At 37.4% G+C, this 25,803-nt stretch overlaps 1 protein-coding gene and 1 pseudogene across 1 annotated transcript; one reads left to right on the top strand and one right to left on the bottom strand.

Annotated features, from left to right (window-relative positions):
- Positions 1–925: 925 nt before the first annotated feature.
- LOC115512395 (alcohol dehydrogenase E chain) lies at positions 926–24,281 on the bottom strand. Its single transcript, XM_030313388.1, has 10 exons — positions 24,163–24,281; positions 17,186–17,256; positions 14,117–14,218; positions 13,519–13,657; positions 11,566–11,653; positions 11,249–11,468; positions 8,539–8,799; positions 6,201–6,336; positions 5,230–5,368; positions 926–3,215 (listed from the first exon to the last, which is right to left on the bottom strand). The coding sequence occupies exons 2-10, from the start codon at positions 17,201–17,203 to the stop codon at positions 3,191–3,193; spliced, it is 1,128 nt and encodes a 375-aa protein (XP_030169248.1). The 5' UTR covers positions 17,204–17,256; positions 24,163–24,281; the 3' UTR covers positions 926–3,190.
- Positions 19,077–21,118, top strand: LOC115512394 (annotated as a pseudogene).
- Positions 24,282–25,803: the final 1,522 nt, after the last annotated feature.

The following is a 25,803-nucleotide window of genomic DNA, read 5'->3' as shown; positions in this document are numbered from 1 at the left end:
AAGGATTTTATGCCCACTCTTGTGATTTTAAATTTAGAACCATATCTTCTTTTTCTGGATCTCTTATCAGCAGCACCAGTATAAAACATTGGCACGCTGAGTAATATGGGATCCACAGTATCAGGGTGTTTTCTTAGGGTCATTCTGAAGGCCGCCTTCACCCTAAATATCTCCTTCAGTCTCTTTGACAAAACAATTAAACTATGCCCTACCTTTACATGGCGCTCCACAGTTGACAGAGCCCTTTCACAGCATCATCCTGTCTAATCTTTATGAAGCTGTATTGTCCTGGTAGAGTAATTTTTTTTAATGAAAGCATCTTTCATAGGTTTATTGATCCATTACTTTCAGTTAATTGAGGTAAAGAAATCTTTTTAAATTTATAATAGTTTATCAAGCAATACAAACTTTTGTTTACCTAAAATGTAATACTAATCTCATAGTAAACAGTGGACAGAATTTTTTTTTACATAGATATATGAAAAAAGAGGACAAAAGCCTCAATCCAGTATCAAAAATGCAACAAAACCTTTTTTTTTTTCCTTTTTACAATCTGAGTTCCATAACAAAGAAAAAAACGGTGACTTTTTCCCCCCAAGTTTTTATTTAAATTTCAATTAACATATAGTGTAATATTAGTTTCAGGTGTAGAATGAAAAAATTTGGTAGCTTCATGAAAGAAAGACTTTGATCTGTAAATAAATCACTTTCTCATCTACACACATTCTTGAGCACTTTTTTTTTGTGGCTTTTGATTTGGCTTCCTGGCAGCATGGACAGAAGAGAACACACACATGGGGACTTTATCAGTACCTCAGTTTTTTGTTTTAAAATTTTAAAAGTAAAGAATGATTTCTAAAAATAAGAAATATAGTCCATAATTTGGGCATGACCTAAGCAAAAATTTTTAATCTTTTTTCCATAGTTAAAAAGTTAGAATTTTCTGGCAATTTATTTCATGGAGATTTATCAAATGTACATCATTTCTCAATGCATTCCCAGTGCACAGATATTAGGGGACAGTCCACAGTCGATGGTCCACCTCAGGGGTGTTTAGGGAAATTGTGCTGACTGTTAAGAGCTGCTGATTTGTTGTTCAACGAAAGCCCAGCTGACACAGGCATCATTTTATCACACTGATTCACATTTTGTTTGTAATCTACTTTCACCTCCCCATTTCTACACTGGTAAAAAAGTAATACCCCCTTTCTTCTTCCACTATCATCATGACTGAGGGGTTGGTCTGAAACTGTGAACAGTCTGTCAAACAGGGGTGTTGAAGGTGTTATCTGCTCTGACCTGGCTTATAGGTAACCCAAAATCACCTGGTGAGGTGGGGGTGGGGGGTGGGGGTGCATGCACAGTGCTTCATCATTGGTTTGGATGGTGAAAGCTCTGTTACAATGGACCAAAGTGTGTGAGTCAACACATAGATTTTAGATTTTGGCATTTCAACCTGTGGAGAATTTCCATCTGAAGCATGCAGCTTTGAGGCCCCCATAGTATCTTTTAAAAAGCTGTTCTGCAGAATTGGGATAAACCTTTAATGTTGTCATAATCTAGAGTTCTTTGTATTTGGGTGACCCGTTAATGCTGATACCATATGTCCTCTACAGTAAAAAGTGTGCCAAAGGCATTAAATTAATCTTTCAAACTTAAAAAAAAAAAAAAGGTTTTGTGGTCCTTGTGTTTAGAATAATTTTTTTTTAAAAAAGGATAAAATGGGCTCAGAGAAGTTGAGTAATTTCCAGTTAAGGTCACAATTAAGTGGTAGATCACTTGCACTAAGTTTTAAGTCCTTTCCACAATATCAACAAATTTTAGACATGGAAGCAAATAACACTTTTGGAGAGAGACAACACACCTTAAAGGAGTAAGCTTTTTAGCTTTTTGTGTATATTTAGAGATAAAGCTTAAAATGCAAATCTTCCCTTGAGAGTGGGAAAGCATGAACAAATGAGTACCATAGGCTTTTACATATTCAAAAAATTAAATTCTAGAATTCTAGATTTAAGACGTGGCAGTTAATAGAAAAGTTCTAATTTAAAAATAATTTCTATAGAATACACATCTGTATATGCACATTTATTTACTTAGAGAACATATTTCTTTGGATGTTTGTGCCATTTCTTAGTTCTATGTTGTGTCCATAGCTGTTTCATTCCCATCCCTACACTTCAAGCCGCCATATTACTTTTAAATTACCTTATGACTCATTTTCAGTTATTTATAATAATTAACTATTTAGCCAATAAAGCACTTTCATGAGTAAAAAATACAGATTTTTGAATTTGGTTCTAGGAATAGTTCAATTTTCATATTTAATAAATCTCATATTTATCACATGTAGCATGAAATTGCTTCTGTTGTAAAAGAATAATTATATATTCATTGCAAACAGTATAAGAAGCAATAAATATACCTCCTTCTATCATATGAAAATATGTGACATTTCCCTAAAAAATTCCTTGAATTTAGAATATAGTTAATAATATGGTAACAACTTTGTGTGGTGACAGAAGGTAGCTAGACTTATCATTGTGATCACTTCCTAATGTAAATAAATGTTGAATCACTATGTTGTACATCTGAAACTAATATAAGATTACACGAATAAAGAGAAAAAAATTCCCTGCATATAGAAATTTTAGACCTTCTCTACTTGTAAATCTAAGTGTATCCTTTCCCAGATGATAGCGTTTCCCCTAGGGCTTTGGTACATTTCATAAAAAGGAAAATATAGACAGTGGAAATAGAGGTAGAAATAGAAGAGTTCAAGTGTGGTAGCTCATGTGTATGCTGGGGGGCAAGTGTAATGAGGACCTGCTCCCCTGGGTTTCAGTGACTGAGGGTGGCAAAGATACAAGAAGTGCAAGAAATACCTACCTTTCCTCAGTGGGAAGGATGCCACAATTCAACATGAGTAAAATGAGTAAGAAGGAAAGTTTACTGGACTCAACTATGCAGCTGATGTTGCATTTAGCTCTCACTTGAATTTTAAACATTTGCTTGAAAAAGGATTTTTAAAAAAGGTGGATTTCATTTCATTTTTTGCTTCTTTTGGAAAGCTCTCCTGTATAATTTATTGATTGCATTCCTGAAGAACAGAGTTAATGATGCTGTTTGGTTGATGGTTCCAGAAGGTGCAGGAGCCCAAAGACCTGCTCCAAAGGAAGGCATTTGTATGGTCTCAAAATGTCAGGATGGTGCGGAGGCTGAAACAGGAAATAAAGCATGTTAATTGTTTTAATATTTGGATAACCCACATGTTCCATCTGGGAGTCCAGGGAGCATTCAACTTGGAAGAAAATGTAAGACTTCAGCATTTAAAAGAGCAGTCCCCTTTTCAATACTATTCCTCCTTTTTTTTTTTTTTTTTTTTTTTTTTTTACACATTGAAGGTCTGTGGCAACCTTGTGTTGAGCAAGTCTACCAGTACTATTTTTCCAACAGCGTTTGCTCACTTCATGTCTCTGTGTCACATTTAAAATTTTTTTTTAAGGTTTATTTATTTTTGAGACAGAGAGAGACAGAGCATGAACGGGGGAGGGTCAGAGAGAGAGGGAGACACAGAATGTGAAACAGGCTCCAGGCTCTGAGGAGTCAGCACAGAGCCCGACGCGGGGCTCAAACTCACGGACCGCGAGATCGTGACCTGAGCCGAAGTCGGACGCTTAACCGACTGAGCCACCCAGGCGCCCCATCTGTGTCACATTTTAGTAATTCTTACAATATTTCAAACTTTTTCATTGTTGTTATATTTGTTATGGTAATCTGTGATCAGTGATCTTTCCCGTTATTATGTAATTGTTTTGGGGCTACCACTAATGTGCCCATGTAAGACGGTGAACTTAATCGATACATATGGTATGTGTTCTGACTACGACTGGCATTCCCGTGTCTCTATGTCTTTCCTGGGTCTCCCTATTTTCTGAGACACAATGATATTGAAATCATGCCAATTAATAACACTACAATGATCTCTAAGTGTTCTAGTGAAAGGAAGAATCAATGGATATGGCAAACTATTGTTGTCTTATTTATTTATTTATTTATTTATTTATTTATTTATTTATAAATAATATAATTTATTGTCAAACTGGCTAACCAACAGTGTGTACAGTGCACTCTTGCTTTTGGGGGTAGATTCCTGTGGTTCATTGCTTACATACAACACCCAGTTATTGCTGTCTTATTTTAAGAAATTGCCATAGTCACCCCAAACCTCAGCAACCCCCACCCCGATTAGTCAGCAACCAGCAACACTGAGGCAAGACTTTCACCAGCAAAAAGGTTACAACTCACTGAAAGCTCAGATGATGGTTTGCATTTTTTTGCAACACAATATTTTTTATGTTTATTTATTTTGAGAGAGAGAGGGTGAGAGAGCATGAGTGGGGGAGGGGCATAGAGAGAGGGAGAGAGAGAATCTCTGATGCAGGGCTTGATCCTGTGAACCATGAGATCATGACCTGAGACGAAATCAAGAGCTGGATGCTTAACCAACTGGGCACCCAGGTGCCCCGGCAATGTAATATTTTTTTAATCAAGGTATGTACATTACTTTTTCAGACATAATGCTATTGCACACTAGACTACAGTATAGTGTAAAAATAACTCTTTATATGCACTGGAAAAGCAAAAACTTTGTTTGACTTGCTTTACTGCAATATTCCCTTTATTGGAATTGAACCCACAGTATCTCTAAGGTATGCCTATAATTTTTATTTGTGAAAACTTCTTTGTAAACTGAAAAAAGAAAAAATTTTAAAAAATTTTAATGAAAAAAATTAGTGATATCTGTATAGAAAAAAAATCCCAAGGTAATTCCAACTCCTTCCATAATGAGTAGGTCCTTAATACAATTTAAATTTATAGCCATTAATGGTAACCCTTTTTAGGTGGCCAGAAAGAGGCTGCAGTGACTCCATATTATAATTAAGACTCTGTGACTCTGAATCTTTTTCTTTGCAAGGGTGACTGTTCTCTTGTAAATAAAGCTGGGGTGGCTCTGATCATTTAGATTTACTGTAACCAAAATAGTTTGGTTTCAGTAGAACAGGAAGTGCAAAGCAACTATTTTAGTTTCTCACAATATGATGTAAAATGTTCTACATCCTAAGACTGAACTACTAATGGAGAACCAAGGCACTCCAATGTTTTTTTCATTCTTTCACCTTCTTTCTCTATTGGCCAACACTTACAATAAAAAAGAAATTTAATACCTACCTTTTTCCAGAGCGAAGCAGGTCAAATCCTTCATTTATTTTTTCAAGAGGCAAAACATGGGTTATTAATGGATCAAGTGAGAACTTCTTAGCCATAAAATCGGCCACAAGTTTAGGGACAGAATCTTTACTCTTAAAGCCTGAAAAGAAAATAGCATCATTGTAAGATTCAGCCATGGGTTAAGAGAATTGGAGAGGAGGCTTTCCAGGTAGAATTGAAATGAAAGTTTATAGAAAGTGCTACATCCCACAGACTACAATTACTGAGGTTAATAACAGATAGCGTTTCAGTATCCTTTTGCCGTGGTTAGACTTTTTAAAAATCCACCTAGATAAAGTAGGGTCCTTAATTATTAGTTCTCTCATAGAGAAATTATACTATGGATGGTTATTCCCTTAGGGAGCAAATTCAGCAGTTACCTAAATTTAGGCAATGACAGCACACATGAATGACTGCTATGGATTTCCTGGGTCCTATGAGGTATTTCACTGCCTTATACAGTCATGAGTATAAAAGAAGTGGGACTGAGAGATTCTAGTTAATTTATGGGGACACCAAAAAGTGTGTCTTGGAACCTTCTGTGTGCATCCTTATATCCATATCTAGTTCATTTAACCATGTTGCTTAAAAAAATTTTTTTTTAAATGTTTATTTTTAAGAGAGAGAGAGAGAGCGAGAGAGAGAGCGAGAGAGAGAGACAGAGTGCAAGCAGGGGAGGGGCAGAGGGAGAGAGAGAGGGAGACACAGAATCTGAAGCAGGCTCAGGCTCTGCGCTGTCAGCACAGAGCCCGACGTGGATCTTGAACTCACAAACCATGAGATCACAACCTGAGCCGAAGTCAGATGCTTAACTGAATGAGCCACCCAGGCACCCCTAACCATGTTGCTTTTTAAAAACTGGCTTTGTCACTTGTAAAAGGGAAGAACTCCTGAGGTTCATAAGAATTTAGCCATCAAGCCTAACTACATACCACCAAAAACTGCTCCTTTCCAGGTACGTCCGCCCAATAGCAACATGGGGTTCATAGAGATATTTTGAGAATAAGGAGCTACTCCTACGATGACGCTTACACCATATGACTCTTGGCAGCAGGACAAGGCAGCCACCTGGAATAAAATTAATATTTAGCATCATTAAAGTGAATTTTCTGATAGTCCACACTCATGGTGCATGGTATCATGTAATACTGATTTAGCTAGATTGTGAGTGTGTGCAGGGAAGAGATTACGGCTTTTGCTTCTTCATTCCCCACTGTGCCTAGGATAGTGTTGTGGTTTTAGGAAATGCTCAGAAAAATTTTTTTTAATGAAACAGTGGATGAATGAATCTGTTGTATATGCTTAATTCTTCCTTATAAAATAATAGAGGCAAACATCATCACAAACATATCTACCTATTTATTTAAGTAGCTATTTTGAACTCAGTACTTGAACCAGGTGTTTTGATGGCAAACAAGATGTTAAGGTCAATTACATCATCAAAATTGGTCTGTTTGTCTACTTGATGGTCTTCTGGAACTTCAAAAGAAAGCTTCTTCATCCAGCCAAGTTTTTAATCATATTCCACAGTAAGAGAATTGTTGAGGATTCTCTAGCAATATATAATGGTTAACCCTTTGATTTTGGAGTATGATGTTTAGAAGACCAGATAACCTCAGAACATGTGGCTATTGGATATTTGGTACCTTCAAGTGAAGTAGCAATCTAATTTCACAGGAGAAAATAGAGGGAAAACAACAGAAAAAGGGCATAAGGAGAAAAGCTATTGGAACTTTAGTCATCTGAAGTTAGTATATTGTCTTTTTTTTTTATTTTTATTTATTTTTTTTATGAAATTTATTGACAAATTGGTTTCCATACAACACCCAGTGCTCATCCCAAGAGGTGCCCTCCTCAATACCCATCACCCACCCTCCCCTCCCTCCCACCCCCCATCAACCCTCAGTTTGTTCTCAGTTTTTAACAGTCTCTTATGCTTTGGCTCTCTCCCACTCTAACCTCTTTTTTTTTTTTTTTCCTTCCCCTCCCCCATGGGTTCCTGTTAAGTTTCTCAGGATCCACATAAGAGTGAAACCATATGGTATCTGTCTTTCTCTGTATGGCTTATTTCACTTAGCATTACACTCTCCAGTTCCATCCACGTTGCTACAAAGGGCCATATTTCATTTTTTCTCATTGCCACATAGTATTCCATTGTGTATATAAACCACAATTTCTTTATCCATTCATCAGTTGATGGACATTTAGGCTCTTTCCATAAATGTCCAGAAATCAGTTGCATTCTTATACACTAACAATGAAGTTAGTATATTGTCTTAAGTCAAGGCTACAAAGAGCTTTATTCTTAGGGTGGTTCTTCATGTTAGCATTACTACTAGGATTTACTGGAGAACCTCAAAAGGGGGATTTGTTGGTTTCTGGGGACTTTCAGTAAGATTCTAGGGAGTTCTGGGTAGGCGGGATATATATAACTGGAGATGTATTCCTCCTTGCAATTGATGATATTTATCATTGAAAGTAATGTTATGTATATTCCAAAGATGATATAAACACTGCAAGATCAGAAACAGCACTGCATATCAGTAACACTAGCTAACATTTACTGAGCTTACCATCTGACAGGTCGTGCTGTGCTAAGTATTTTACATGCATTATCTCATGTAATTTATAAACAGTGCTATGAGATATAGATCTCTTAAATTTTTTTGGTGGAAAAAATTGTTGAGTTTCTAAGGTATTCAACCCAACACATAGTTACTGGGTGCTTACTATGTGCCAGGAACTGTGCTCTCTGCTGTGGCAAAATAAGGCAGCATGGTAAATGGAAAAATGCAATATTTTCTGTTAATAAAATGATACTGGTCTAAAATTGGCCATCATTCCTCTGGCCAAAGTATGATATATGAAAGAAAATGGAAGTTTCTTAAAATGTAAAATATTGATAAACCATTTCATTATGAATGTGAGGAAGAAATCAAACTTGCCAATTTGAAAACAATTTAATTACCCATATTTACTTGTTTGAAATTTTTTTTACCAAAAATTAACAAAGTAAAATTACAGTGGTTTAATTTTTTAAAAACCCTCTTTTCTCTGGAAAGGAGACATATTACGTGAGACAGATTTGCTGAGCTGATGGAATTAAAGATTTCTCATAATAATAAGTAGAATAACCCAGATAACCAACAGGATATGGAAAATCACCTTAGTTTTAAAAATATTATTTATATATAATATTTATATTCTACTGCCTCAAAGTATACTATGAAATATAGAAGCAGATATCTCAAGGCATTTCATGTTACATACCATGGTGTCAAGCCGCCCAACGACTTCAAATGAAAAATCCACACCGCCATCACTCATCTCTTTTAGCACCTCCTGGATTGGTTTCTTGTAGTCCTGAGGGCTGATGCACTCAGTGGCACCCACCTCTTTGGCCTTTGCAAATTTGTCTTTGTTGATGTCCACCCCAATAATCCTGGACGCTCCTGCTGTTTTACAGCCTATGATAACAGACAGACCGACTCCTCCAAGGCCAAACACGGCACAGGTGGAGCCCTGGGTGACCTGTGTTTTCAGAAAATGCAAAAATGGATTAAATAATGATTGCCACTGGGGCACCTGGGTGGCTCAATAGGTGAAGCATCTGACTTCAGCTCAGGTCATGATCTCACTGTTCGTGAGTTTGAACCCCACGTTGGGATTTGTGCTGACAGCTCAGAGCCTGGAGCCTGCTTTGGATTCTGTGTCTCCCTCTCTCTGTCCCTCCCCTGCTTGTACTCTGTCTTTCTCTCTCAAAAATAATCATTAAAAAAATAAAAATAAATGATTGCTAGAAAATGCCTAAGCTATATAAAGTGCTATGCCTTTTCTGTTATGAGGAGCTGTTTGAACTCTTACTGGACGTCCAGCCTTCTGCAAATCTCTTTTGGCTTCAGTTGCTTCATGTTTAAATTGAGGTGGTTGAACTAGGTGAGTGGTTCTCAAACTTTGCTGGACATTAGACTCACCTGGGGAGCTTCAAAACATCTCAATGCCTACGTCACAGCTTATAACCAATTCCATCAGGATTTCTGCAGGTGGGACCCAGTCCCCAGGTGACTCCAATGAGAAACTCAGGCTGGGAGCCAGTGCACTAAATGCCAGTGACTCCCGTCTTGAATCGAATCTAGTAGCTCAAATCTATCAACAGTTTTAGTATATCAAACACAGAAATGCAAAGTTTTGGGAAGTGAAATAATAAGTGGAAAAGATTATTCTGGGAGACTGAAAAATAATTCAGTGAAACCTTCAATAATTAAGTATTTGTTTCATTAACTTTCAGCATCATGACTAGTATCATGAGAGCATAAATTAGCTGTGAAATATAGAAGAGTTAACCTTAGTTTAGAGGAAAGCCCAAGAACAGGGGAAATGTAACAGATAACTAAGATAATATAGCTTGAGATCACTGTGATCGTATGGGGTCTTTATCCCTGCTTTAAAAAATATACTAATGAACAATAATGCAATGAAAAGTTGGTCTATATTTTATTAATGGTTGAAAATAATTATGAATGCTCTCAGTTTCTGCTCTGTGTCTAGGCTCAGCTAGACCATCTGTTTTTTTTTATATATATATGAAATTTATTGACAAATTGGTTTCCATACAACACCCAGTGCTCATCCCAAAAGGTGCCCTCCTCAATACCCATCACCCACCCTCCCCTCCCTCCCACCCCCCATCAACCCTCAGTTTGTTCTCAGTTTTTAACAGTCTCTTATGTTTTGGCTCTCTCCCACTCTAACCTCTTTTTTTTTTTTTTCCTTCCCCTCCCCCATGGGTTCCTGTTAAGTTTCTCAGGATCCACATAAGAGTGAAACCATATGGTATCTGTCTTTCTCTGTATGGCTTATTTCACTTAGCATCACACTCTCCAGATGATGCAGTTGCATAAGAGACTTAGTGCTAGAGCCACAGAATTTGGAAAACTCATGCTTTCAATTGTTTTAGTTGGCTAGGGACTGTTTAGTAAACCTAGTCTGCTGTAATCAGCTTTCAGTGTGGCTGTTGATTTCTCCTATCCCAAGTAACTATACTCTGGGATACAACACCACTTTTTACCTTACTTAGAAAAATTTGAGACTTGTAATTGTGATCTAAAGGTGAAGGTAATTATGTATCCTGGTTTAAGATTCGGCAGGAATTTTGATAGGCCAATCACAATTCTCATACTAACCAGCTGTGAGATCTTGGGCAAATAGCTTTATGTCTCCGGGTTTCCATTTCACAAAATGAAGGAATACTGCTAGATTTCCAGACTTTTGGGAAGAGGAATTTCTGTTTAAAGAATTTCTCTTTAAAATCTACCACCTCTGAACTGTGTGTATATACATGTGTGTGCAGGAGATGAGATGTAGCAGTGAAATCCCCTAATGACTGGATTAATGCAAAGTGCATTACTGAAGCTTTATTACTTCCTTCGTAGGGATCCACAGAGTGGGTGGGTTGGTAACTCTTGGTTTGGAGGTGCACTATATAAGGCTTTGGAATCTACTGTTCATCCCAATTCTGAGAGTAAAAGATCCATGGACTAGATGCTAGTCAGAGGTGATCTCTTCATCTTATTTACTGTTGTTGCCTCTAAAGTTAGCAGAACCTACTATGCCTGATGCATGTTGGTGTTAACCGTACAATAAATTACTAAATGAGCTTCCAGCTCTAAAATTTAGTAATCACATAAAGAACAATTGTAGAATAATTATTGAAAATTACATCTTTACTTTTTCTTAACTAAGCGTCAATAGCATTTTCATCTGTGATAAATTTTCTAGGATATGCTCCTCAATTCCTTCTGAGGCCATTTTTCCAGTCATAACTGATACCCTAAATTTTATCAATGTTATTGTGATAGCAGGAGGAAAATCTACCAGTAAATCTATGAAGAACGATCTCTGATTCCTGTGAGAAATTGCTCTCCTCTTGGTTCTTGATAGTCTGAGTGTAACTGGTTTTATCAACCATTGTCTTTCCTACCTTGGCAACTTTGACTGCAGACCCATAACCAGTAGAAAATCCGCAGCCAATGAGACAGACTTTCTCCAGTGGTGAGGCTTCATCAATCTTGGCCACTGAGATCTCATCCACCACTGTGTACTGGGAGAAGGTGCTGATGCCAAGGAAATGGTAAATGGGCTTCCCTCTGCAGGTGAATCTGATGGTACCATCCTGCATGGTCCCCCGAGGCATGTTCAGACTGGCCAGTGCAACACATAGACACACAAGGGCATGAGACAGTAGCATAACGGATGTGTAAATCCATTGCCCGTGTAAGGAGAGTATCAGAAACTTACTCGTTTTTCACGCAGAAGTTGCCTTCTGGGTGTTTACAAACATTGCATTTTCCACACTGGGGAGTAAAGAGTGGAATGACTTTGTCACCTGGAGGGTATAAAACAAATTCTTCTTAAATTTCTACCCAGGAATTAATACAGCAAGAACCGGAAGCTTATGCATATGTATTAGAGGTATGTGTCTTTGAAGTCTCCAAGAAATAGGGCTCACCACTATATTGTTGGTCATTGCCAGCCAGAATTGTTATTGGTTTGGGTTTCCATGTGCCTGAAGATTCTCAAAGAGGAAATGCAAATATCAGAAACAACATAGATTTAAAAAATATTTCTGCCATATTAATAGTTATCTTTTATTGTGTGCCTTTATTCTTGAGAGTTTTATATATATCATTTAAGCCTTGATAATTAAATGTTCTCATGTAACTGTAAACATAAATTTTATCTGTGAGCAGGCTGGTATTCTTCCACTAGATGCCAGGGAAATCTGCTCCTTTGTAATAGTTTGAAATAAAGTAAAAATGAGTATTTGAACAACCATTTCTTGGCTTTTCAAAGTGACTGTGCTTTTAAGTTTGTTTGTTTGTTTTTAAGGAAAACTAACAAAAATGGGAAAAAGAAGAATTCAAGAAATCCCTTTGTAAACCTCATCAATGAGTTAGGCACTTTCTTAAAGGATAAAAACTGACTTTCAAATGTTTGTGGCTGATAACTTAATTTGTAAATTATCTATTTTTTCTGCTATGATTAAGGGATCAGGGTGAAAAGTAAGGGTGTTGTTTATTATTAATTAATTTTCCCCCCACTGGTGAACTCTACCAAAAATTTATTTTTTATTTTTTAAATATAATTTATTGTCAAGTTGACTAACATGCAGTGTACACGATGTGTTCTTGGTTTGGGGGATAGATTCCCGTGATTCATCATTTACATACAACACCCAGTGCTCATCCCAACAAGTGCCCTCCTCAATGCCCATCATCCATTTATTAATTTATTTCTGAGTAAAGGAAATATTAAGAGCTGAAACACAAACCAGACAATTGGCCTGTTCACAGGTCAATTAAGTATTTGGTAATGGGGGAGGCCAAATCCATTGGTAAAGTGATTTTTTTAGAATTAGACAAAATTTTCATTTTTAATCACCTATGCTACCTAGCCACAAGACCTAGAAAAATGGTCAGGCCATAACATCTAATTGACAAATTTCTATGCCTATCATCTCCATATAAAATTTTCTATCTATTCACCCTTTAAAAATATTTATCTATATTAATATAAAATTAGAATAAAATATATATTAAAGATAAAATAGTACTTTGTCACCAGTCACACTTAACCATGGTTAAAGGTAATAACACAGATATTGTTTATGGCAGGGTGTCTTCTGCTAGGTCTATTTCATTCCCTTCCATCTAGTCTGTTTTGTTCATTTAATGTTCAAGAAGGGAGGCCATACTGCAAGAGGAAATCAGTGAATGAGTCTCTTCCCACCTAAGAGTAGGTCATGTAGATTCAGTTAAAGCCTCATGGCCCCCATCCTGTGAAATCAGTACACAACAGTTTCCATAAAGTGATGTGGAGGCTCAGGACATAGACTTTTGTTTTCTTATTTTGTCCCATTTGTAGGTCTCTTTGGACCTGACAGAACATAGTACTCAGCAACACTCAAATGGAAATTATTTGTTTATGGACTCTAACCTTGGCAGTCACTGCGTCTCACTTGATCTTTATCTGTTCCCGGGACCTAACCCAGTGCCTGGCATCTAATAGGCACTTGCTAAAGGAGAGAAAACATGATTGCATGAATGCACACATGTCTGAGTCAGGCAAGGGAGGGAAGAAAGGAGGAGACCTATGTTCTAGTCCCAGCTCAGCCATGACCTTCTGCAAGGTCTTTCCAGGCTGCATGATCTTGGTCTTGAACTGTGAATTCCCGAAGTGTGAATTCTGTACCTGGTTTTACTGTCGTCACACCTTCTCCAACACTTTCCACAATGCCAGCTGCCTCATGGCCTAAGATCACAGGGAGAGGCGTGATAATTGTTCCACTAACCACATGGTCATCTGAACGACAGATTCCTGTGGCCACCACCTACATGGGAAAGGGAGGATGATTAGATACAGAAAAGAATAGGACACTTATCTTTTCCTCATCAAACAATTTGGAATAGTCTGTGAAACATTTTTTTTTCTGAAATAAAGTCTTAATATACAAGAATGTATCCTTTTAATAGAAGTAGACATTGCAGATTAGCACTAGGAAAGTTGTCACTCAAATTCTACCAGCTGATGCTAATTGATGTTGAAATCTTGATGTACGTCCCTTTACACTTTTTTCCTGTAGAAACATGTAAATTATTTTTTATTTTATTGGGATTAGACTGTATATACCCTGGTTCCTTTTTAAAAACTTAACAACTTGTATTTGTATCTTTCTTGACGATAAGTGTTTGGATCACCATATAGAAAGTACCTTTTAATGGATTTTTGCTTATTTCCACTTTTACCATTTTTGGAGCCTAAAATTAAAAAACTGGAAAAAATGTTTCACCTTAATACGAACTTCATGGGCCTTAGGGGGTGCAACCTCCACCTCCTCAATGGAAAAGGGTTTCTTTAACTCCCACAGCACAGCTGCTTTGCATTTGATCACCTGGAAATTGAATAGAAAGATGCTACTAGTTTTTCCCCATTCTTAAAGTCAGGTATAGTGGCTTTCATCTTTTTACATGCAACATGTTCCCCCATGTCTGGAACCTAAAGTGTCCCATAGAAATGAAGGAAGGACCTCTGATTTACAAAGGGAATAAAAATACCTTTTTAAAAAACAGGCAAAGCAATCGCACAAGGAAAGAGAAACAGGATTAACTATAATGAGACATTGAGATAAAATGGACTATATTCTTTCAGGCCATCTTCATGTTGTTTTTTGTTCGCCAAGGGTTGTTTATTCCTGATATTTCCTAATGTCCTTAACTCGGTTGTTTACCCGCGACTGTTGGCTGGTGTGTGAAATTCTAAATCAACATAATTTTGCTGACAGGTTTAGTGCTGTTCACAAAAAAGCTATTGCCCTCTTGCTCAATTCTCTGCTGAAGCCCAAATAATCTAACTTTATGATTTCGGTTGCACATTTGCCTCCCTACCTAGGATGAGTTTTTTTTTTTTTTTTTTTTTTTTTTCTCTATTTGCCTGTTCTCTTCCCTTGACTTTGTTTTCCTTACTGCTTGTGGTTGCTACTTGCTTGCATCACTCATTTGAAAGTTAGCTTTGGCGGTGCTGTTTTGTTGTCTGATTTATGTGTAGAAATTCCTTCCAGATTAGATTTGCAACAAAAATTGCAGAGGTTATAGCTGTATATGCACACTCACACACACCTATGTACACATGTACGTGTATATTTAAAAATGGGAGAATGGTGTGCTTGAATTTCTAGCTAGCACAGTTTACCCATCGGGGTTCTTAAAAATAAAAGTTGAAAACATATTTTTAGTGGTTGGGATTATAATATAAAGCTGTCTTCATTGTTGCAAAGCTTACAAAATTAAGGGAGTTTTCTCCTAGAAAGAATTGACTTAATTGCAAATATGATAAAAAAATTTTCAATACAGATTTATCCTTTTGACAATTTATTTTCATGTTAAATCCCCTCCCAGTTTTCGAGGTGTTTGCCAGGGTCAATGCCACAATAGATATGAAAATTCTTGGAAATAATACGCTAAGGGTAGATAAATTCTGACTACAAGGTCCTGTCCTGGGTGAATTACATACTTGATCTTTAAACCTCACAATGATGTTACCAGGGCAGTATTATTGAATTATTGGTCTTATTTTACAGATGAAAAGATTGAGGCTCAATGGACTTCATAATTGACTAATTTTCCCAAAGTCACAAAGCTGGCTGTCCAGAGAATTAAGATCAGTGCAACTTTATTCTTTTACTACTCCATGGTAGTGAAAAGAGATTAAATAATAATAGCAGTAACAATATAACAGCAGTGACTAACATTTGTTGAATTATTTCTTTTTACAATCTTTTTTTTTTAAGTTTATTTATTTTTGAGAGAGAGAGAGAGACAGACAGAGCATGAGTAGGGGAGGGGCAGAAAGAGAGGTAGACACAGAATCCGAAGCAGGCTCCAGGCTCCGAGCTGTCAGCACAGAGCCTGATGCGGGGCTCGAACTCACAGACTGTGAGATCATGATCTGAGCCGAAATCGGACACTCAACCGACTGAGCCACCCAGGCGCCCCTGTTGAATTATTTCTATGTACCAGGCACTGTTACAAGTGTATTACAGTATTAATTTATTAAATTCTCACACCACCTTATAAAATGGTATTATTATTGCCATTTAGCATTTGAGGAGACTATAATGCAGGAAGGGTAAACAGAAATGGGTGTTATCACAAAGCTAAAAGTGATTAATGCTGCACCCAAAGGGGGAAGATTTATTGTTTTCATTAATACATTTGGTTTGCACATTTGCTCTCTGAACTCCTTTTAAGCTTAGTTTTGGCATATTTAATTGTTCTTTTTCCTAACTATTCTTCATTTGAAATGTAACTTGCCATTGTAAATACTAACCAGTAATGAATTAAAATAAAGAGATTTGGAATAAGAAAACTGACAACTGGCAACCCATGTGGTTTCCAACCAATCTAATTGATATAGGAGTGTTGTGTCACACAGTGTGTGTAGAAACCTCGGAATCTTTAAGTTATCATAGCAAGGTAGTGTATGGTGTGATCCACTCCTAACATAACACATGTCCTAGAAACAGTTGCATAGACTTTTGTAATTGAGTTATGTTAAACAATATGAGTTGCTTGTATTGAGTGACCACATGCGTTTCTGTGCACCTGTAAGCACATTGAACAAATGAGCATGAATCCATGGAAGACTTAGAACTGATTATCTCTGTTCTCAGTGCTGATAAGTGATTCAAACTGTATCACTATTATTTTTATTTTGTAAAACCATGTTGACTTTTGTGTGGAGAAGATACTGTTCCACAGGATTTCTATGGAAATTTCCTGGATTATGCACAGTAAGGCCCTTGTAATTCAGAATTTGCATGTAGATGCTGGCTTGCTTATTAATCTTGATTGTTCTAAAGTTTTGAAATCAGTGTGCCTTTTGTAAGAGATTTTATAGTAAGGTTCAAAGTATATCTCAAAGTCCTCTGAATCAAATTCCTCTCATAAAACTTTTGTCAGATCTAACTTTCCTGTGTTCCCAAAAAGAATATGATTACAAAAAACATTTAAATTATGGTTTTTTATTATAAAGAAAACTCCTTGATTAAAAACATAGAATGTTAGACTTACAAATCTATTTATGATTGACTATAACTACTGCACACGTATTTAATACAGGAAGTAAAGATTTTATTAAGTACAGATGCTATGCATTCTTGATAAAGATATTTAGGAATAGCCTATTTTTAACTGTAGTTTAATATACAGTGCATATTGAAGCACACACTCTGTTTTGTATTTCAGTACACATTGTTTCTAATTTATATATGCATTTTAAATTATTCATTAATACTATATCTTTGTGAATTATATAGTAAGAATATATTTCCAAAAGTAGAAACAAAACTTTTTTTGCTTACTTTTCCTGCTGTGCTCATCGTTGCGTTTTCTCTGCAGACCAGGAGACTGGTGAATTCTTATAGACTCTTTTCTGTTTGAGTAGATAAAGCTGATATGTTATACAGATATTTTGTTTGCTTGAGTAACTGCCCATTCCACACATGTGATCTGGGGTCTTTAAGCCACACCTATCAGCTTTTTCTCAAGCCAAGTCAAATCAGGAAGAAAAGCGCACTGAGCCAGCATCCAAACCTTTGACTTTGCACCTTGCCAATTTCAGTTAATATATTGGGTTCATTAGGTAAACTATGTCCCTACACCTAAATTTTAATCTCGCTCTCTTTTTTTCCTAGATTGCATATTTCTTCTCTTTCCATCCCACATAGGGTGTTCGGAGTTGTTTGCCCTTCATGTGAGCTAATCTCCAACTTCTAGTCCATATGTTGCAGTTCGAAAAGAGGAGTAAGGAAGCAGCACAAATGATATTGGACAGAAAGTGCTCTGAGCCAGAGGAATAGGTCTGATTTAGCACTCTTTTCATAGAAGAGAAGTTGGACAACAATGAGTCACAGCACAGACACTCACCTCTACCTGTCGTAACAGGGAGTTTGGAGCAGTGGTTATGGCATGGCAGACCCTATGCTTACTAGCTGTGCGCAGTTGGATTTATTATTTATCTGTCTTTGGCCTTAATTTTCTTACCTATAAAATGAGGATGACTGTTGGTACCCCCTCGAGGAGTTGTTTGAGGAAAACTGAGATAATCCTTTTAAAGCACTTCTCAGGGCGCCTGACAAATAGGACAACCTTCAGTGAATATTAGCTACTCACTAAGGTTTCAGTGCTGACAACCTTACTTTCTTTTTGTTCTCCCAGCCCTCTAGGGGCTGAATGTTAATGTTCTCTGTGGCCTAACATGCCTTTTGTGATCTTTCAGCTTTTCAACAATTGTGCAGCCAGTTTTCGGTAATAAATCTACTTTGTTTGAAATACAGAGTTTTCTATTTTCCTAACTGGACACTGATACAGTTCTTGGCACCAAAAGTGCTCCCAGAAGCATACTGTCTAGCAAACCATAGTATTACACAGACTGAGTTAATTTACCCAGACTGAGTCTTTTTAATGGTTACCATGTGCTGACATAGAAAGCACTGGAATGAGTATGTTAAAGGGGGTTGAGAAGAAAGGAAAAGAATCCAGAATAATCAACAGAAGAGAAACCAATAGATGACTAACAGGACCCACTTGCTCTTTTCCATTATAGATTTCATGTAGGCCTGACCTGCCATGGTTTGCACAGCGCCCATTATGTTTTCAAGTAGAAGTTTTCCAGAGCACTCAGAAGACGTTTGCAGTATTGTATCTTTCGAATCCCTGTATGATACAGTCACTGAAAATGTTATGCTCAGCCTTATATGCCTATTTGCATGATGCTACAAAACTTGTTTTAGAATTTTCATTCATTTTGTATTTTAAGAGTCCTAGAATATAAACAATTCTTTTGTGTTCATCACTTTTCCAGTTTTTGATTTTTCATTTTCATTTTTACCAAAATTATACGTGCATATACATATGCAAAACTTTTTTCTACAAAGCCTCCTAAGAAAAGCAGCTGTACTTGCTTTCCTGCTTTTTCCTACATTTACTCTTCCCTACAAGCCACTGCTGTCAACTTTTGAAACTTATTATTTTGTTTTTTTATTTCCACATCTCCAAGTAGCATGCATATATTACTAACTTGGTTTTGCTTTGGACATTCCTATTAACTTTCCATTTGGGAGGATGAAAATTTGGGGCAGTCATTACCACAAAAATGCTCTACTTCTGGGGGTGGAGAGAGTGAGGAGGAAGAGGAGGGGGGCCATCCCACAATACCAGGCGGGAGGGCAGTAGGTGGTTTGTATCTGGGCTGTGAGGTGCTCGGTGCCTCGGACGTTGCTGCTTCTGTCTCTTTAATGCGAGAGGAAGCAATGCAGTGGAATTGGTGGAAACTGGCAGAGCTGTAGATGTTACTAGAGGAGGAGATCCCTCTGGCAAGACGGCACTGATGGAGAGTTACCAGAATCTGACCCAGGTGGCGGACTACTGTGAAAACAACTACATACAGGCTGCAGACAAGAGCAAAGCTTTAGAAGAGTCCAAAGCCTACACAACCCAATCCATAGCTAGACTTGCTTCTCAAATAAATGCACTGGCCAACAATGTACTCCAGTTGCTGGATATCCAAACCTCTCAGCTTCGGAGAATGGAGCCTTCCACCAATCATATGTCACAGACCGTGGACATTCATAAAGAGAAAGTGTCTTGAAGAGACATTGGCATTTTGACAACAAATAAGAATACACCAAGAACTCACAAAATAATAACACCTGCACATCTGGAGCGCTCTGTAAGGTGTATTCAGAAACCTATTGACTATACAGTTCTGGACGTTGTGGGCTGTGGTGTCAAGCATGGAAATACCCAGCCTGCAAGAACTGGCACACTGTCCAGAACAAATCTTCCTACTCAGAAACCTCCAAGCCCTCCCATGTCAGGCCGGGGAACAGTGGGACAAAATACTCCTTACAAAACCCTGGAACCTGTTAAACCCCCAGCAGTTCCTAATGACTACATGACAAGTCCTGCTAGGCTCAGAAGTCAGCATAGTCCAGGCAGACACCGAGGACACACAGTAGAAGTAGTGGGGGGAGTAGAAGTCGAGAAAACAGTGGAAGCAGCACTATGGGCATCCCCATTGCCATGCCTATGCTTCACCACCCACTATTGGACCAGCAGCCCCAGGCTCAGGTCCCAGTTCCCAGTATGGCACAATGACCAGGCAGATTTCTCGACACAACTCGACCACTTTCTCGATGTCTTCTTGTGGATACAGACGAACTCCCTCTTTGCTCAATTTTCTGCTCAGCCTCATGTTAACGGAGGTCCGCTTTATTCTCAGAATTCAATTTCTGTTGCTCTCACCCCTCCCCCTATGCCTCAGTTGACTCCACAGATAACCTCCCACAGGTTTTGTGGCCAGGATGTAGGAAAGCATTGCTGATAGTCCAACTCCACCACCACCACCTCTCTCAGATGACATTCCCATGTTTGATGAGTCTCTGCCTCCGGCACTACCCCCAGTGGATTATGAGGATGAAGAGTCTGCAGTAGTCCAGTACAATGATCCACATGCAGATGGGGATCCTGCTTGGGCCTCCAAGAATTATATGGAGAAAGTTGTGGCACTATATGATTATATGAAAGACAAGGACGATGAGCTATCATTTATGGAGGATGCAATCATTTATGTGATAAAGAAGAATGACGATGGCTGGTATGAAGGAGTCTGCAATCAAGTGGTCTGTTCCCTGGGAACTGTGTTGAATCAATCATGCGCTATGCTGATTACATTTTTGCTTTTAAAGCAGGTTCTTCTTATTAGTCATACTGTGGGATTATTATGGTTAACAGAATTGTCTTAAAATATTTTCAAACGTGCCCCTATTTTCAGGACATGCTGTTTTATTGGTAAATTTAAATGTCTACCTGTAAGCATAAGTCTTTGAGGCAGTTTGTGTATTGCTAATCAGCAATTAATACAGGAGGCTGTCCATACCCGATAATGCTTATGTAGTTACTTACACAGTTAACTTTATGACCAGCCTAAGTATTCTGGGGGAGTGGTGTAGAATATTTAACAAATCATGATTCAGACTGTACCATTACATGTTTCCATGCAGCATGGTTACTAACGCTATGTCAGACTAATATTAAAACCAGAAAACTACAATCCTCGTGCTGGTCATAATTTCTGTTTAGATTTTCTCATTCTTGAAATATACTATTTGTTTAAAGCATGCATACAAATTTATGTATTGAAATATACGTAAAAAATCCAAGATGCTTCCAATTTGTGTAATATTTACTTGGAGTACTCGTATTAGGTCTCATGAAATGAATTGAGTCTCTAAGGTCTCTAAGGTTACAGATAACATACAGGGTTATCTGTAATGTTGTAATTTGTACCTAACTTTTTTAATGGGTGAATTTGTGTTATAAATTTTTTCCATTCATAAATACATAAATGAACCAAAGATTTTTGTCCTTTCCTTCACTGGTTTGCTTATAAAATAAATGAGTAAATTTAAAAAATATTCTACTTCTCTCTTGTTTCCCTAAAGAGTAACAGAATAATTTGTTATTAGGACTATGTAAATGTTACATATAGGTGAGCCATTTAGTTTGCAGTGGTTTTTTTTTTTCCCTTTACCTAAACAATTCTGTTTTTCCTAGGATTAAATATTGTTTTTTGTTTTTTGTTTTTTTGTTTTTTTTTTTAAACTAGCTTAGTAGGGCACTTGGGTGGATCAGCTGGTTAAGAGTCTGACTCTTGGTTTTGGCTCAGGTCATGATCTCGTAGTTTTGTGAGTTTGAGCCCCACATCAAGCTCTGTGTTGACAGTGCAGAACCTGCTTGGGATTCTCTCTCTCTCCCTCTGTCTCTGCTCCTCCCCTGATCGTGCTCTCTCTCTCTCTCCAAACTAAATAAACTTTTAAAAAATTTATAGGGGCGTCTGGGTGGCTCAGTCGGTTGAGCGTCTGACTTTGGCTTAGGTCATGATCTCAGGGTTCGTGGGTTCAAGTCCTGCGTCAGGCTCTGTGCTGACAGCTCAGAGCCTGGAGCCTGCTTCGGATTCTGTGTCTCCCTCTCTCTGCCTCTCCCCTGCTCATATTGTGTCTCTGTCAAAAATAAATATTAAAAATTTTAAAAGAATTTATAAAAAACTAGCTTGGTTTTGTCTTTATGCTTACATCTAATTCAATGCCCAAAGCATCTCTGGTTGTTTAGTTCTCCACTTAGGACAAATAGACACATCAAGTATCCCACCAGTTTTGTCTTTAGAGAGATCTTACTTGGAGTCTTTGACTTGCTCTAGAATGGCCTGGGTGTGCTCTGAATCTGGGGCAGCATGCTCTTTTGGATTCCTATGTCTGCTCTAACAAATTACCACCAACTGGGTGGCTTAAAACAATGGAAATTTATTTTGCCCCACTTCTGGAGGCCTAAAATCTGAAGTCCGTACCACTGGGCAGAAATCAAGTGTCAGCAGAGGTACTAAGAGAGAAGCCATTCCTTGCCTTTTCCAGCTTCTAGTGGCTGCCACATCCCCTGGCTTGTGGCCACACCCTCCAAACCCCTTCCTTCCCTGCTCCTTTCTTCCCCCTCCTTCTTCGTGTTGTCTTTGGGAGCTTGTAGCATGTTCTGTTTATCCCTGGTAATCTGAAATTTTACAATGACCAGTTCTAGGTGGATGTATTTTTATCCATTTTACTGGCATTCTGTGGCTTTTAAAAAAGATGAGGGTTAACTTTAAAGTTCCAGAAAATTTACTTAAACTGTTTTATTAATGCTCTGCCTTCTCTGCTCTTTCATTCATTCTGGAACTCCTACTACTCAGATACTGAATGTTTTGATATACCACTCTCATTTTCTGTCCCATGCCCCTTTTTCCTTTTTTCCATCTCTTTGTGTTTGTGCTCCCTCCAGCTTCAAATATCCTCTTGAAATGAAGGCACAGTTGGCATAGTCAGGGTTTGCAGGGCATGACGCGATCCTCCTGGGGGTTGGGAGTTCCTACCAGCCCAGCAGTGGCACTTCATCTTTAGTTCCAGTGGTGGGGCAGGAGGTGGGTTGGAACCGAAGCCTGTAGTGATGAGCAGTATGTACCAGCTCTGAGAGCCCTTCTGGCTCCCAGCAATGAAAAATTTTATTTCTAAGATTAAGAGCTTCTACTTTTGCTAGTTTTCCCTAAATTATTACCTGTGAATTGAGACATCTTATATTCATGAAAACAGGAGCCCTGATATTTTGCTTACCATGCTTGTTAGTCCCCTGAGAAATTGTGAAGGATATTTATGCAATGATTGATAAGTTCATGGTCCAGTTAAGACCTGTGCTACAGCTTGAGCAGCTATAGCTGGATAATAACACATCTCAGTTTGCCAGAGACAATTACTATGTGTGTTCCCAGAGTGATTATGAATAGCTTACTCCTTGCTTTCAAAAGTGTTCTAGTTTAGATGATTAGTTATGTGGTCACCCTACTTATACTTGCATGTGAACTAGGACAGAGGCTCTAGGACATCCTGGATTTAGTCAGCTACAAAAGGCCTCCTTGGAATAAAGAAAACTTCAGAGTTTCAAGAGTTAGAGCTTATTGTTTAACAACTAGCTTTGATCCTTGTGACCCGTTTCAGTAGTATTGAAACAATTAAAAGAGTAGTACAGAATATCACTTAGCTAACCTTTACTACTTTATGAATAATATAAGCTAGTCTGGGATTAGAGCAAAGGCTGATGTGATTTTTGAAATTTGATAGTCTCATAAGAAAATTACTCTCGGAAGCTGAATTAGAATGAATCAAAGTCTATGTTCAAAAACTACATAATAGTTAAATATTTAATTTTGTTAGGAAATGATTATTACAAAACCTTACTTAAGCGGTCACTGAATGATTTGAAAGTGGTGATCGTATTGAAGTACATCAATTTTTATTTTAAAACCTGGAAATGGACTGTTGCATAAGAACAAATAGAGTTATTGGAATGAGAATAAGTGGAAAGTAGTAGTTATACTATAGCTTTAATCAAATTGGTATTGGAAGAGATTAAGGGTCATAAAGGTGAGTTTAGGTGTTCTTTTCTTTATCTTTATTTATTTATTTATTTATTTATTTATTTATTTATTTATTGTTACAATCCAGAAGCCATTCTATGTGCTGCAAGGTTAAACAACAAAGACAGAACTTATTAGTCTAAACTGCATGCTAAGGGGAAATTTTAAAAATCCTGGTTTGCACAGCTAGGTGAGAGATTGTCCAGGTAAGCAATTTAAGGCATTTACCATATCAACAAATAGAAAAAAAAAATTTCTTTTCAATTAAGGCAAATCAGAGGAAAAGCAAGATCATTATTATGTAAGAGTGATGTTTCTGGTTTACTCTGGTTTACTCACCCGGGAAGTCCTGGGATTGTGGTAATCTTGGCAGGATCTAGTTGTCTTAAGGTTGATCGCTGTAGTCTCAAAACAGAAATAATGTTTGTTTACTTTAATGTTAAAAGTAAACGTCTTCCTGGAATGCCTTGTCTGGAATCTAAGTTGCAGGGAGGGGAAGGGAAGAATGGGAAAGGAAGAAGGGAATAAGTATTTCTTCTGAGTCTAAATTCAGGCCTTGGGAAAGTAGAATCTAATCAAGAAAAGTTGGAGTGAAGTATATTCCTTTATAAGACAAAGTTCAAAGTCACCCTCCCACCCCTCCCCCATGCTCAAATAAAAATAGCAGAAAAGGTTTAAAGGAGTTCATGAGCTATTTATGTGACACATAGTACCTTCTTTTCTTACAGGGACATTCCAGAGCTCTTACAACACTCAAGTAGTGGGTGATTTCCAAGTCTGAGGGTTCTGGGGGGCTTTTGAGCAGTTTTTACTTATTTATTTTAAAATTAACTTTATTGATGTCAATTTTATACACAAAAAATGCATCCATTTTCAGTGTATACTCAATGAGTCTTGACCATTAATAGAACTGTAAGTCCACCACAAACAAGATATAAAACATTTCTATCCCCCCCAAAGTTCCTCTTTCACCCCTTTTGCAGTCAATTCACCTACATACACCAAGCCCCAGGCAACCACTGATGTGCTTTCTGTTAATATAGATTGCTTTGCCTATCCTATAATTCCATATAAATAAAATCATGTCAGTACAAATTCCTTTGTGTTTATTAGCTTCTTCAGTTTTTGAGATGTAAGTATCTTGTGGATATCAATAGTTGGTTCCTTTTTATTATTCCACAGTGGTCTGTTGCATGGATTTACCATAATTTGTTCGTCCATTTACTAGGGGATGGACATTTCACTTGTTACAATATTGGCCAGTATGAAAACAGCCACTATAAACATTGTGGACAAATGTTTTCATTTCTTTTGGATAAATATCGAGGAGTAGATTTGCTGGTCATGTGGTACGTGAGTGTTGAACTTTATGAAAAATGGCCACACTGTTTGCCAAAGTAGTTGTACCATCTTACAGTCCCATAGGCAATGTATGTGAATCACCAACATTTGATACTGGCAGTCTTTTAAATTTTAGCCAGTGTATTGGCTGTAGTGTAATTTCAATGTGGTTTAAATTTGCACTTACTTCAAGATGAATTTTGAGCATTTTTTTCATGTACATATTGACCATTTGTATATTTCCTTTGTGTGAACTATTTAAATCTTGTACCTATTTTTATTTGGCTGTCTTTTTACTATTGAATTGTAAGAGTCCTTTATGCATTCTGGATATAACTACTCCATCAGATATCTGTGTCAAGAATATTTTCTCCTATTCTGTGGTTGGTGTTTTCACTTCCTTAATGGTGTTATTAAAAAAAGCATTCTTTTTTAATTTGGAGAAAGTCTTTTGTATCCATTTGCTCTTTTGTGATTAATACTTTTTATGTCCTGAGAATTATTTCCGTAACCCAAATATGCAAAGAGGTTTCCTATCTACTCTCCTTGAAATTATATAGTTTTAGCTTTCACATTTAGCTCTATGATCCAATTCAAGGTTTTTTTTGTGTGTGTGATGGGAGGTATGTGTTGAGGTTC

This window comes from Lynx canadensis, chromosome B1 (assembly GCF_007474595.2).
Source record: "Lynx canadensis isolate LIC74 chromosome B1, mLynCan4.pri.v2, whole genome shotgun sequence".
In the NCBI taxonomy this organism is placed as follows: domain Eukaryota; kingdom Metazoa; phylum Chordata; class Mammalia; order Carnivora; family Felidae; genus Lynx; species Lynx canadensis.
This window is presented reverse-complemented; position numbering and strand designations above follow the sequence as displayed.

Coding starts and splice junctions, on each gene's coding strand:
- LOC115512395 (XM_030313388.1), bottom strand. Junction 8,800..11,248: donor CTGCAGTCAAAGTTGCCAAG/GTAGGAAAGACA, acceptor CTGAAAACACAG/GTCACCCAGGGCTCCACCTG. Junction 3,216..5,229: donor CTGCTTCGCTCTGGAAAAAG/GTAGGTATTAAA, acceptor TTCCTGTTTCAG/CCTCCGCACCATCCTGACAT.